Below are 14542 nucleotides of genomic sequence, written 5' to 3' on the forward strand. Positions count from 1 at the left end.
CATTTAAATTACTGTCTTGCAGTGAGTTGGCCAGGAGGACCGCATTTCCTTGTTTATGTATATGTAGACCCACGAGATAAATGGGAAAAGAGTGATAACAATGGCAATAGCCAATTGAATTCTTCCACCAACTGGATTCCTATAAAGACACAAAAAATTATCATAAATAAAAATCCAATAAAAATTATGGATTGCTTTAGAAACAAATATAAAGATTGAATTAAACACATCTTTACATTTTGGTATTCTCTTTTCTCAATTGCTTTTTTGAAATAACTCACTCATTGATTTGTAGGAATTCTTTATATATTAATACAAATCCTTGTTGTTTATATATGTTGCAAACATCTTGTCCCAATCAGTGGTATCTTTTGAGGAACAGAAGTCAATGTTAAAGTTGATCTTTTCCTAACAAGTTTTGTGTTCTGTTTAAGAAAAGTTTCCCTTCCCAAGATCCTGAATATCTTGTTATCTTTTGCGGAAGTTTTATTGTTTTGCTTTTTTCACATTATATCTGTAATCCACCTGGAATTGATTTTTATAAAATTTGTGAGGTAGGAGTTGTTTCACTTTTTTTCCATATGGATATTCAGTTGATCCAGTTGAACAGTGACTAGCCCAAATTCCTTTATTCTACCCAACCTCCCTTTCCTTCCAATATGTGCCTGTTCATTGGGTTCATCTAGAGTCCTCATTTAGTTCATGGTACTGTGCCAGTTCAGTGTAGTGAGGTTAGTTCAGGGCTAGCACCCTCTCTTGAACCTCTATTTCAATATGTTACCCAAACCCTGCTTCCCTCTATGTTAATCATGCGTAGTCCTTTGTGATCCTTGCAAGCACTTCATATTTTCAGGGTACTCTCATATTTTCTAGTTTGATCCTTACAACCGTATAAGTAAGTACGACATCTGTGATTAGTCCTACTTTATACATAAGGAAATATCCACCAGGCAGTTTATTTGCCCAAGTTACATAGAGATGAAGCTGAACTAGAACTCATATTTCTTAGCTTTTGTTCAAGTGCCTTTTCTACTGCATCGTGACACAATACCCTTCAGAAAAGGCTTCCAGAGAATGTCAGACCCTGTCTCTTACTAGTCCCATCCAATCTTACACTGTACTGTAGGCAGCTTTAAAACGTTATTTAGGACTTAATCTGTAGTGTTAGCTCAAGTTACCTGAAATAAACTCCTGGGAAACTAGCTTGTTACCCCAATGTTTATAAAAGACTGATTGAAAATATTCATTATAAAAACAGGATTATTGATTTCATTTAAATTACTGTCTTGCAGTGAGTTGGCCAGGAGGACCGCATTTCCTTGTTTATGTATATGTAGACCCACGAGATAAATGGGAAAAGAGTGATAACAATGGCAATAGCCAATTGAATTCTTCCACCAACTGGATTCCTATAAAGACACAAAAAATTATCATAAATAAAAATCCAATAAAAATTATGGATTGCTTTAGAAACAAATATAAAGATTGAATTAAACACATCTTTACATTTTGGTATTCTCTTTTCTCAATTGCTTTTTTGAAATAACTCACTCATTGATTTGTAGGAATTCTTTATATATTAATACAAATCCTTGTTGTTTATATATGTTGCAAACATCTTGTCCCAATCAGTGGTATCTTTTGAGGAACAGAAGTCAATGTTAAAGTTGATCTTTTCCTAACAAGTTTTGTGTTCTGTTTAAGAAAAGTTTCCCTTCCCAAGATCCTGAATATCTTGTTATCTTTTGCGGAAGTTTTATTGTTTTGCTTTTTTCACATTATATCTGTAATCCACCTGGAATTGATTTTTATAAAATTTGTGAGGTAGGAGTTGTTTCACTTTTTTTCCATATGGATATTCAGTTGATCCAGTTGAACAGTGACTAGTGAAGAGGTAGTCTTTTTCACTGTTTATTGAAAAGACTACTTTTCTTTGCTACCCTACAGTCCCACCTTTGTCATAAGTCAAAGGTCTACATATGTATGGACCTGTTTCTAGATTCTGCTGTGTTTCATTAGTATATTTATTCATCTTATTGCCAATATAGATTTATTCCTCCAATTATTTAGGTCTTTAATTTCTTCCACAATGTTTTATAGTTTTACATGTAGAGATTTTGCATATCTATGCTAGATTTATTCCTAGGAAGTTGATTTTTTTGATGTTACTATAATGGTAATTTTTTATCACTTTCTGTTACTTGCTGATGGAAATGCAGTTGATTTTTGTATACTGACCTAGTGTCCAGCAGTCATGCTAAGCTCATTTATTAATTCCAGTAATTTTTTAGATTCTTTTTGATTTTCTAGATATGCAATCATGTGACCTGCAAATAATGAAAATTTCATTTCCTCCTTTCCAATCCTTGGGCCTTTTATTTCTTTTTCTTGCCATATTGTAGTGGCTAGGATGGTAGCTAGAACAGCACTGAGTACAAGAGGCAGTAGTGGCTAACCTCATCTTGTTCTTGGTCTCAGAGGGAAAGTTTTCAGTTGTTCATCATTAAGTATCATCCTTTGGTGTAGATACCCCTTGTCAGCTTAAGTTCCCTTCTACACCCATTTTCTAAGGTCTTTTATCATGAATGGTTGTTGAATTTTATCAAATGTTCTTTCTGTATAGATTGAGAAGATAGTTTATTTTCTTCTTTTATTCTCTTAATGTAGTGGAAAACATTGGTCGGCTTTCAAGTATTAGACTGACTTTGTATTCCTAGAATAAACTCAACTTGTTGGTTGGGTTATATATTGAAGGATTTGATTTCCTAATGTTTTATTTAGTAGGATTTTTCCATCTGTGGTCATGAGTGAGATTGCTGTGTAATTTCCCTTTTTTATAATGTTCTTGTCAAGTTTTGGTATCAAGGTTGTTCTGCCTTCATATAGCGATTTGAAAAGTGTTTCCTCTTTTTCTGTTCTCTGCAAGTGTTTGTTGAAATTTGGCATTATTTCATCCTTTAATGTTAAGTAGACTTCTCCAGTTACGCCATCTAAGTCTAGAGTTTTCCTTTAAGAAAAATTTAAAGTATAAATTCAATTTCCTTAATAATTGTGGGATTATTCTGAATGTTTCTTCTTGTGTAAGTTTTGGTAAATTGTATTGTTCAGGTGATTTGTCCATTTAATCTATATTTTCAAGTTTATTGGCATGAAATTATTTATAATATCCTCTTACAATTGTTTTGTTTGTTTGGCAGCTGGCTGGTACAGGGATCTTGACTTTTGTGTTATATTTTTAAAATATCTATTAGATATGTAGTGGTGTTCTCTTTTATTCCTGATATTTGTTATTTGTGTCTCCTCCTGCTTGCTTTTGCTTTTATTTTTTTCCTTTTTAGTCTTGCCAGGGCCTATCAATGCTATAAATTATTTTAGAGAATCAATATTTGGCTTTGTTAATTATTTTTCATGTCGATTTTTCATTTCATTGGTTTTTGCTTTAATGTTTATTTTCTTCTTGTTTCTTTGGATTTAACTTGCTGTTCTTTTCTTCTTGAACCAGAGAATTCCTAACTTCTTGGAAGCTTAGCTCATTGATTTTCAGCCATTCTTGTTTTTTTGTTTTGTTTTGTTTTTTCAAATATATGTACTTAAGGCTATAAATTTCCTTTGAAGCATAATTTTTGGCTGCATCCCACAAATTTTGATATGTAGTATTCTCCTTATTCTGTTCAAACTATTTTCTAATATCCATTATGATTTCTTCTTTAACCCAAATGTTACTTGGACATTGTATTTCCTAACTTCCACATATACAGTGGTTGCCTAATTATCTTTTCGTTAATGATTTCTAGCTTAATTGCACTGTGGCCAAAGAACATAATTTAGGATTTTAGTATTTTGAAATTTTGGGGGACTTCTTTCATGGCCTAACATATAGTCATTTTGTAAATATTCAATGGATATGTGAAATAAATGTGGATTCTGCCATTCTTGGTTCAGATGTTCTGTATACAGGTTATGTCCATTAGGTCAAGTTTCTTAATGTGCAGTTAAAATCTTCTGTATCTTCACTGATTTTTTTTTTTGTCTGCTCGCTCTATGAGTAACTGAGAGAAGTGTCAATTTTTGAAAAAATCTATTTTGAAGCTATGTTAATAGGTACATACAAATTTAGAATTGTTATATCTTCTTGACAAACTGAACCTTTTATCATTATCATCTTTCTTTGACTTCTTAAATCTGCTTTTTAATAAATGGTGTTGAGATAACTGGGTAGCCATATACAAAAGGATAACATTGGACCTATTCTTCATACTGTTACACTGGGATGCATTCTAAATAGATAAAAAAAAATTTTTTTTTTTTCTTTTTTGTCTTTTTCCGTGTCCGGCAACGGATCGCAACCCTCAGTGTCGCCCCCGTACCGGACCGGGACCGGCAACGGGATCGCAGCCCTCGGTGTTGCTCCCGCACCTCGCTCAGCCAGTGAGCGGGAACCGGTCTGTATGTGGGATCTGAACCCTCGGCGGGAGCGCTGCTGCGCTTCCCAAGCGGAGCACTGTAGCAGTGCGCCACCGGGCCGGCCCCGAAATAGATAAAAAATTTTAATGTAGAAATGAAACCATACATGTATTAGAAGAAAACTTAGGTAAGTTACTTTACAATTTGAGAGGGAGGAAAGTTTTCCTGACTATGACTCCAAATACGGAAGCAATACGGAGAAGTATTGATAAACATGGTTACATTTAAAAAACACTACACAAAAAACTTTTTCTTTTTCTTTTTTTTCCTTTTTGTCTTTTTTCGTGACCGGCAACGGATCGCAACCCTCAGTGTCGCGCCCGTACTGGACCAGGACCGGCCACGGGATCGCAACCCTCGGTGTTGCTCCCGCACCTCGCTCAGCCAGTGAGCGGGAACCGGTCTGTATGTGGGATCTGAACCCTCGGCGGGAGCGCCGCTGCGCTTCCCAAGCGGAGCACTGTAGCAGTGCGCCACCGGGCCGGCCCCGAAATAGATAAAAAATTTTAATGTAGAAATGAAACCATACATGTATTAGAAGAAAACTTAGGTAAGTTACTTTACAATTTGAGAGGGAGGAAAGTTTTCCTGACTATGACTCCAAATACGGAAGCAAATCCAGTGTGCCGCCGGGCCGGCGACAAAAAACTTTTTCATAGCAGAGTGTATTTTGCATAAACAAAGTAAAAGGATGATAACAAACCGCAAAGAACAATTTCCAGCATATATCACAAAGAGTTAATAGCCCTAGTATATAAGGAGCTTCTAAAAATAGAGAAGACCAACAACCTTAGAATCTGTTTAAATCCAGCTCTCTCAGAGATGAACCAACATTTTATAAAAACAATGCAATTGCTCTTAGTCATATAAAAATGTGCTCACCATTGCTCTTAATGAAAGAAATACAAGTTAAAACTACGCTTTCTCAACTATCCAATTAGTAAAAATTCAAAACGTTGACAGAATACTCCATTGGCAAGACTGTGGGGAAACAGGCTCTCTTATCCATTGCTGGTGGGGATACAAAATGGAACAACCCATATGGAGGGGAATTTGGGAATATATCAAAATATTAACTATGCAATTACACTTTGACCCAGGAATCCACTTCCAGGAATTTATCCAAAAGACACATTGGTAAAAACATATTAGATAGATGCATAAGGCTACTAATTGTAGCACTATTTTTAATAGCAAAAAACTGGATACAACCTAAATAGTAGAGAACTGTAGAGAAGTGGTTGAATAAGATATGGGGCTGTCAGTTGAATAAGAAAAGTCTGTTTACTATAGAATGATCCCCAGGATGAAGTAAGAGAAAAACAAGTAGAATGCAATTGTTGATAAAACTCTATCACTTACCCAAGAGAAGCAGGAAGACAAATAAATGCACATATTTGCTCCATTCATAAAACCATGGAAAGAGAGGCAAGAGAGCATGCCCAGGGTCCTAGCAAGGAGTGGAGGGCAGTCCCCTCCACCTGGAAGCAGGTAAGAGAACACACACAGGGTCCTAGGCAGGAACCAAGAGCAGCGCCCTTTGCCCAGAAACAGAGAAGAGCACAGAGCAGAAAACACCATTAATGCGTGGTGGCCCACCACAGCTACCACCACCGCCATGGCTACAGCAAAAGTGGCTCGATGCAACAGTAGTAGCCACAGGAGCCATGCAGGTGGCCCAGCAGCTACTCAACTGCATTGACAAAAGGAGAGTCACCATCAGAGACTGGAAAAAGATGAGGATGTTTTTCTCCTCAAAGCCCACTCCAGAGTAATAGAAGAAGCAACTGCTGTACCAGATGACCAGACACCAACACAGAGAAACTAGAAGTACAAAAACCCAAGAAAATATGGCACCACCAAAATAATATAGTAATTCTCAAATACCAGACCCTATAGAACAGGAAAACCTTGAATTTGAGCAACAATCTTGAGGAAACTCACTGAGATATGAGAAGACTCAGACAACATAATGAAATAAGAAAAAAATCCAGGATATGAAGGAGAAAATTTACAAAGAGATTATTATCTTAAAAAAAGAATGTACCAGGGCCGGCCCATGGCTCACTCGGGAGAGTGCGGTGCTGATAATACCAAGGCCCCAGGTTCGCGAGATTATTATCTTAAAAAAAGAATGTACCAGGGCCGGCCCGTGGCTCACTCGGGAGAGTGCGGTGCTGATAATACCAAGGCCCCGGGTTCGGATCCCATATAGGGATGGCCGGTTAGCTCGCTGGGTGAGCGTGGTGCTGACAACACCAAGTCAAGGGTTAAGATCCCCTTACCGGTCATCTTTAAAAAAAAAAAAAAAAATGTACCAGAACTCATGGAACTGAAAGATTCACTCAGTGAAATAAAAAACACAACCAATAGCTTAAGCAGCAGGCTGGAATAAGCAGAAGAAAGAATTTCTGATCTTGAAGGTAGTCTTTCAGAAATAACCTGGGCGGGTTAAAAAAAAAGTTAAAAAGAATTTTTAAAAGGAAGAAAGTCTAAGAGAACTAGCAGACAACCTTAAGTGCACAAACATTCAAATTATGGGTGTTCCAGAAGGGGAGGAGAAAGGAAAAGGCATGGAAAACTTATTCAATGAAATAATAATGGAAAACTTCCCAGGTATAGGGAGAGACACGGACCTTCAAATCCATGAGGCTCAAAGATCCCCAAACAAATTCAACCCAAAAATATCCTCTCCAAGACACATAGTCAAACTGGCAAAGCTCAGAGACAGAGAGAATCTTAAAAGAAACAAGAGAAAATCATCAAGTCACCTGTAAGGGAGCCCCTATCAGACTAATATCAGACTTCTCACAGAAATTCTACAGGCCAGGACAAAATGGGATGATATATTCAAAATACAAAAAGAGAAAAACTGCCAGCCAAGAATATTATATCCAGCAAGGCTATTCTTCAAAAATGAGGGAAAAATAGTGTACTTTCCAGACGAACAAAAACTGTAGGAATTTACCACCACATGCCCAGCCCTACAAGAAATCCTCAAGGAAGTCCTGCATCTGGAATCTGAAAAACTGTAATCACTACCATGAATACACAAGAAAGAACAAAACCCACTAGTAGAACAAAAATGAAAATGAGAAAGAGAAAGAAACTAAATCTTCCCACCACCACCAAAACAAACAAACAAACAAAAAAAACCCCCATAATTAAAATGTGATAATGCCCCTACTTTATTTCTGATTTTAGTAACTTTGGTCTTCTCCCTTTTTTTCTTGGTCAGTTTAGACAAAGGTTTGTTGCACATTTAGTTGATCATTTTAAAGAATCAACTTCTGGTTTTGTTGATTTTCTCTATTGTTTTTTAATTCCCTATTTCATATTTATGTTTGTAATCAGTGTTATTTCCTACTTATATTTGCTTTTGATTTAGTTTGCTCTTCTTTTTCTATTCTTTAAGGTAAATGTCTACATTACAGATTTGAGATTTTTCTTATTTTTAATATAGGTGTTTACAAGAATAATTTTTCCTCTAAGCACTGCATCCTGTTGTGCTTTGGCTTTTATCTCAAAGTACTCTCTAATTTCTCTGTGATTTTTATTTTTACCCATTGTTTATTTAGGAGAGTGCTGTTTAATTTCCACACATTTGTGATTTTCTAAATTTCCTCCTGTTATTGTGGTCAGAGGACATATTTTCTATAATCTTAGTCTTTTTAAATGTATTAAGACTTGTTTTGTGGCAGGAAAAAAAACCAAACAAACCATGGAAAGGTAAATCAAAAAACTGAAAAAAGTCACCTGTAGGGAAAGGGAGGATATAGGGTTGGGGGATAGAGAAGCTAGATTTCCTTAGATATATCTTCTTTTGTAGATTTGACTTTGGAACCATGTAGATATTTTACATAATTATAAAGTAATATTAATGTGTTTTAAATAAGATAATCTCTACAGATGTAAAATTGCCTGTGAGGTTAAATGAAAACCAATATCCCTGAATTTGAATAGTTAGATTAGTATGAGCTCATAAGATATTTTACCTTTAAATATTTATGACATATATATATATATATATATATACACACACATATAAATTTACATACACATAAATTGCAAGAATGATTGATTCCAGGTCTGGGGCATAAAACATGGGCCTGGAACATATTGTCATACTAGAAAGCAAGGACTCTATCAAAGATTATTAAGATCATGTCAGAAAGAATGCAAGAGCCAACCTGAATAAGAACCACTCTTTAAAGATGGGATGATTTGAACATCAATAAAGATAATAAATGCCATGGACTGAAACACATCAAATGTGTTGAAATCCATAACTTTAGAAACAAAACAAAGAAACAAAACTCATTGGTCAGCTTTGGAGAATGCCCAAATAAATAACAATTCATTCTGAAGACTGGGAAATAAAGGTAGGGAATCAATTCTTTTTCTTTTCCTTTCCCCCTTACAATCAGTACCTCGGAGGAGGAAAAGATTCGATAAGCAGAAGTTTCACTTTATAGAAGTTTTCTACCTAATAAGCAAGTAATGATATAATTACAATATCACGATTTTGCAACTCAAATGAATTATTGGGTTTAGGCAGTGATCATCAAAGACTATTAACATCACAGAGAAACAGCTTAGGTGTTAGGTATATTATGGTGGAAGTACATAGCAGTCTCGTGAAGTAGTCTTGAGCAATAATAATAGATTCTGGTCAAGCCTGTAGATCTAACCACCAATTTATAGGAAATATAAGGCACAGGGGGATAAATGTTTATAAGAAAAATGGGGAAATCTAAACATTGATTGGAAAATGCATAATTCAGAGAATTGTTCTTTTATTTTTTGTATGGTTGATGGTGGAGCTTTCAGGGAAGCAGAGTCTACATTCTGCTGGACTTAGCATTGTGAAGATATGNCAAGTCAAGGGTTAAGATCCCCTTACCGGTCATCTTTTAGGAAAAAAAAAAAAAAAAAGAATGTACCAGAACTCATGGAACTGAAAGATTCACTCAGTGAAATAAAAAACACAACCAATAGCTTAAGCAGCAGGCTGGAATAAGCAGAAGAAAGAATTTCTGATCTTGAAGGTAGTCTTTCAGAAATAACCTGGGCGGGTTAAAAAAAAAGTTAAAAAGAATTTTTAAAAGGAAGAAAGTCTAAGAGAACTAGCAGACAACCTTAAGTGCACAAACATTCAAATTATGGGTGTTCCAGAAGGGGAGGAGAAAGGAAAAGGCATGGAAAACTTATTCAATGAAATAATAATGGAAAACTTCCCAGGTATAGGGAGAGACACGGACCTTCAAATCCATGAGGCTCAAAGATCCCCAAACAAATTCAACCCAAAAATATCCTCTCCAAGACACATAGTCAAACTGGCAAAGCTCAGAGACAGAGAGAATCTTAAAAGAAACAAGAGAAAATCATCAAGTCACCTGTAAGGGAGCCCCTATCAGACTAATATCAGACTTCTCACAGAAATTCTACAGGCCAGGACAAAATGGGATGATATATTCAAAATACAAAAAGAGAAAAACTGCCAGCCAAGAATATTATATCCAGCAAGGCTATTCTTCAAAAATGAGGGAAAAATAGTGTACTTTCCAGACGAACAAAAACTGTAGGAATTTACCACCACATGCCCAGCCCTACAAGAAATCCTCAAGGAAGTCCTGCATCTGGAATCTGAAAAACTGTAATCACTACCATGAATACACAAGAAAGAACAAAACCCACTAGTAGAACAAAAATGAAAATGAGAAAGAGAAAGAAACTAAATCTTCCCACCACCACCAAAACAAACAAACAAACAAAAAAAACCCCCATAATTAAAATGTGATAATGCCCCTACTTTATTTCTGATTTTAGTAACTTTGGTCTTCTCCCTTTTTTTCTTGGTCAGTTTAGACAAAGGTTTGTTGCACATTTAGTTGATCATTTTAAAGAATCAACTTCTGGTTTTGTTGATTTTCTCTATTGTTTTTTAATTCCCTATTTCATATTTATGTTTGTAATCAGTGTTATTTCCTACTTATATTTGCTTTTGATTTAGTTTGCTCTTCTTTTTCTATTCTTTAAGGTAAATGTCTACATTACAGATTTGAGATTTTTCTTATTTTTAATATAGGTGTTTACAAGAATAATTTTTCCTCTAAGCACTGCATCCTGTTGTGCTTTGGCTTTTATCTCAAAGTACTCTCTAATTTCTCTGTGATTTTTATTTTTACCCATTGTTTATTTAGGAGAGTGCTGTTTAATTTCCACACATTTGTGATTTTCTAAATTTCCTCCTGTTATTGTGGTCAGAGGACATATTTTCTATAATCTTAGTCTTTTTAAATGTATTAAGACTTGTTTTGTGGCAGGAAAAAAAACCAAACAAACCATGGAAAGGTAAATCAAAAAACTGAAAAAAGTCACCTGTAGGGAAAGGGAGGATATAGGGTTGGGGGATAGAGAAGCTAGATTTCCTTAGATATATCTTCTTTTGTAGATTTGACTTTGGAACCATGTAGATATTTTACATAATTATAAAGTAATATTAATGTGTTTTAAATAAGATAATCTCTAGAAATAAGTGAACTTGTTTACTCACTTGTGGGCATTAACAACACAGAGCAACTATTCCCAGTAATTTGTGTGTACATCCTTTAGTGGATGTACACTAATGACAGAAACAAAAAAACCCTGTTTTCAGTAGTCATATTATTTTGAGATTGTGATTGTATTGTAGGATAAATCAAATGAGTTATTATGTTGAGGTCTCTGAGACCAGAGATTTTGCCATGATTAAAAAGAGATACAGGGCCGGCCCGGTGGCGCACTGCTGTAGTGCGCCGCTTGGGAAGCGCGGCGGCGCTCCCGCCGAGGGTTCGGATCCCACATACAGACCAGTTCCCACTCACTGGCTGAGCGAGGCGCGGGAGCAACGCCGAGGGTTGCGATCCCGTTGCTGGTCCCGGTCCGGTACGGGTGCGACACTGAGGGTTGCGATCCGTTGCCGGACATGGAAAAAGACAAAAAAAAAAAAAGAGAGAGAGAGATACAGATGTAAAATTGCCTGTGAGGTTAAATGAAAACCAATATCCCTGAATTTGAATAGTTAGATTAGTATGAGCTCATAAGATATTTTACCTTTAAATATTTATGACATATATATATATATATATATACACACACATATAAATTTACATACACATAAATTGCAAGAATGATTGATTCCAGGTCTGGGGCATAAAACATGGGCCTGGAACATATTGTCATACTAGAAAGCAAGGACTCTATCAAAGATTATTAAGATCATGTCAGAAAGAATGCAAGAGCCAACCTGAATAAGAACCACTCTTTAAAGATGGGATGATTTGAACATCAATAAAGATAATAAATGCCATGGACTGAAACACATCAAATGTGTTGAAATCCATAACTTTAGAAACAAAACAAAGAAACAAAACTCATTGGTCAGCTTTGGAGAATGCCCAAATAAATAACAATTCATTCTGAAGACTGGGAAATAAAGGTAGGGAATCAATTCTTTTTCTTTTCCTTTCCCCCTTACAATCAGTACCTCGGAGGAGGAAAAGATTCGATAAGCAGAAGTTTCACTTTATAGAAGTTTTCTACCTAATAAGCAAGTAATGATATAATTACAATATCACGATTTTGCAACTCAAATGAATTATTGGGTTTAGGCAGTGATCATCAAAGACTATTAACATCACAGAGAAACAGCTTAGGTGTTAGGTATATTATGGTGGAAGTACATAGCAGTCTCGTGAAGTAGTCTTGAGCAATAATAATAGATTCTGGTCAAGCCTGTAGATCTAACCACCAATTTATAGGAAATATAAGGCACAGGGGGATAAATGTTTATAAGAAAAATGGGGAAATCTAAACATTGATTGGAAAATGCATAATTCAGAGAATTGTTCTTTTATTTTTTGTATGGTTGATGGTGGAGCTTTCAGGGAAGCAGAGTCTACATTCTGCTGGACTTAGCATTGTGAAGATATGAACTGGGAGCAGCAGGGCTGCCACATGGAGCCCAGGAATGAAGTCCGTGCAGTGGACGGTAGAACTGAGAGGTGGAGAGACATTTCAGTTCTAAGTCCACCAGCACCAGACCTTATCTTTTAGAGATACATACTGAAATATTTATAGAGGAAACAATATAAAGTCTGGGATTTATTTCAAAATAGTCTGGCAGTATAGAGTGGATAGTGGTATGGATGAAACAAGATTGGACATATATTGATAACTGTTGAAGGTGAGTGATGGATACATCTTATTCATTATATTAGTCTCTGCTTTTGTATATGTTTGAAAATTTTCAAAATAAAAAATTAAAATAAAAAAGTTTTAAAAAATCACAAGAAAGCCCTCCTTTTTCTCTACTAATTGTCTTAAAGTCTATTTTGTTATTAAAATTGCTATACTGGCTTTCATTTTGTTGGTGTTTATATAGTAATTTTTAAAAATTTTTTGACTTTCAGTCATTTGTAAGCAGTGTAGAGTTGGGTTTTTAATATTTTTATACACTTTGAAAATCTTTGACTCTTAACTGGAATATTTGGTACATTTACATTTAATGCAATTTTTGATATATGTGGGTTTAGATTTCTATCTTAAAATATGCTTCGTATTTGTCCCATTTGTTCATTTTTCCCACCTCACTTTTCCTGTCTCCTAAGGATCACAACATGAATCCTTGACTTATCCAAGTCTAATATAAATTGGTCCTTTTGTTTCTTCCCAGACAGTTCAAGGACCTTAGAACACTTTGACTCTATTCGTCCCCTTCCAATTTATATGCTACTGTTGTCATGTATTTTATTCTTTATATGTTTAAACCCCATAAGACATCATCATTAATTTATAAGTTAATATTCATTTATAGGTACCCAGACATTTGTATTTTCTTTTTTCTTTACTCTTTCTGGACCTCCAAGCTTCCTCCTGAGATCATTTTCCTTCACCCTGAAGAACACACATTAGGCTGGCAACTGCCTCTGACTACACTAGGCCACATAGGAAACTATGGTATCACTGAACATAGGAGTGATCATGAAACCTTGAATCAAGTATTACTAGCTCCGCTTTGGTAAAGGAAAATTTTCTTTCAAAAGATTCCTGTTTTTATTTGTGTGACAATATTTTTATTTACTATCTGGTTTTATCAACTTGAGGACATCTGATTTTAACTAGTGAGTAGTTGAATACTTACTTTGATGAGCTGTGGCACAGGCACATCCATGCTGTGATAATCACCAGACCAGACAGCTCCCTACAAAATAGCATACATCTCATATTTTTGAAGTGGCTGCAAATGTGACACATATCATCACATTCTCACCATGGCCACTTGATAATGTATTCTGGCTCACTGACTTTCCTCCAAGATATATAACATCTACAGAATATTTTCAAGTCTGGCCATGGTTCGTAAATTATTTTTTTTAGACAGTTTAGAGCCCTATGTGAAAAATTTATTCCTAAGAGGCAGACATGAGATTCCTGACTGTTCTCTAACTTATAAATGGACCTCCCCCCCGTAATTAAGTAAATATTTTAAAAAACCATACAGATATATCACTTATTTCAGGCCATTGGGCAGAACAGTGCAACCAAGAAAATGATCCCAGATTTGATCAGTGATTATTTCACACTTTTTACTTTTTATTTATTATTATTATTATTATTTTACTTTTTTTAGAGGCTTCAGTGTTAGGCAGAATGAGCTCAAACCAATAAATAATTTGAGCACATACTGCAAGAGATTGGGTCACTTCTTAAGGGAGAATAATGATTTGTAGTATAAATCAGACTAATAATTTTGGGGTGGATATATGCTTTTGGATATATTAATTATAAGCATGTATCTTTTATGTAAACTAAAACCAATCATATTCAGCTACAGTACCACTGGAAGCCCCACCTTGAGTTCACTGATACTCATAGGCTTCACGCTGGAGGTGATTCAACACACTTGGTTTACATTCCCATATATAGACGCAACCTGATTTGCTCTCCTGTGTTCCACAGATTAGGGCCCACAACAAAGCAGCACCGTGTCAGTGATGCTTAATTTACAGGCCTCTGAATCTTGGTGTTGGGCCAA

General features: G+C 35.5%; 1 protein-coding gene across 1 annotated transcript in view; it reads right to left on the bottom strand.

Annotated features, from left to right (window-relative positions):
• Nucleotides 1-831: 831 nt before the first annotated feature.
• Nucleotides 832-14542, bottom strand: part of TMEM220 (transmembrane protein 220) — a gene marked incomplete at its 5' end in the record, with an annotated part of 25125 nt that continues 11414 nt past the window's right edge. The window contains 2 exons of the mRNA XM_008586174.1: nucleotides 832-1409; nucleotides 13649-13708. Of these exons, the coding sequence (XP_008584396.1) occupies nucleotides 1274-1409; nucleotides 13649-13708 (196 nt within the window). The remainder of the gene's footprint in view (nucleotides 1410-13648; nucleotides 13709-14542) is intronic.

The sequence above is a fragment of the Galeopterus variegatus genome, unplaced genomic scaffold (genome assembly GCF_000696425.1).
Source record: "Galeopterus variegatus unplaced genomic scaffold, G_variegatus-3.0.2 Scaffold3857, whole genome shotgun sequence".
Classification (NCBI taxonomy): Eukaryota; Metazoa; Chordata; class Mammalia; order Dermoptera; family Cynocephalidae; genus Galeopterus; species Galeopterus variegatus.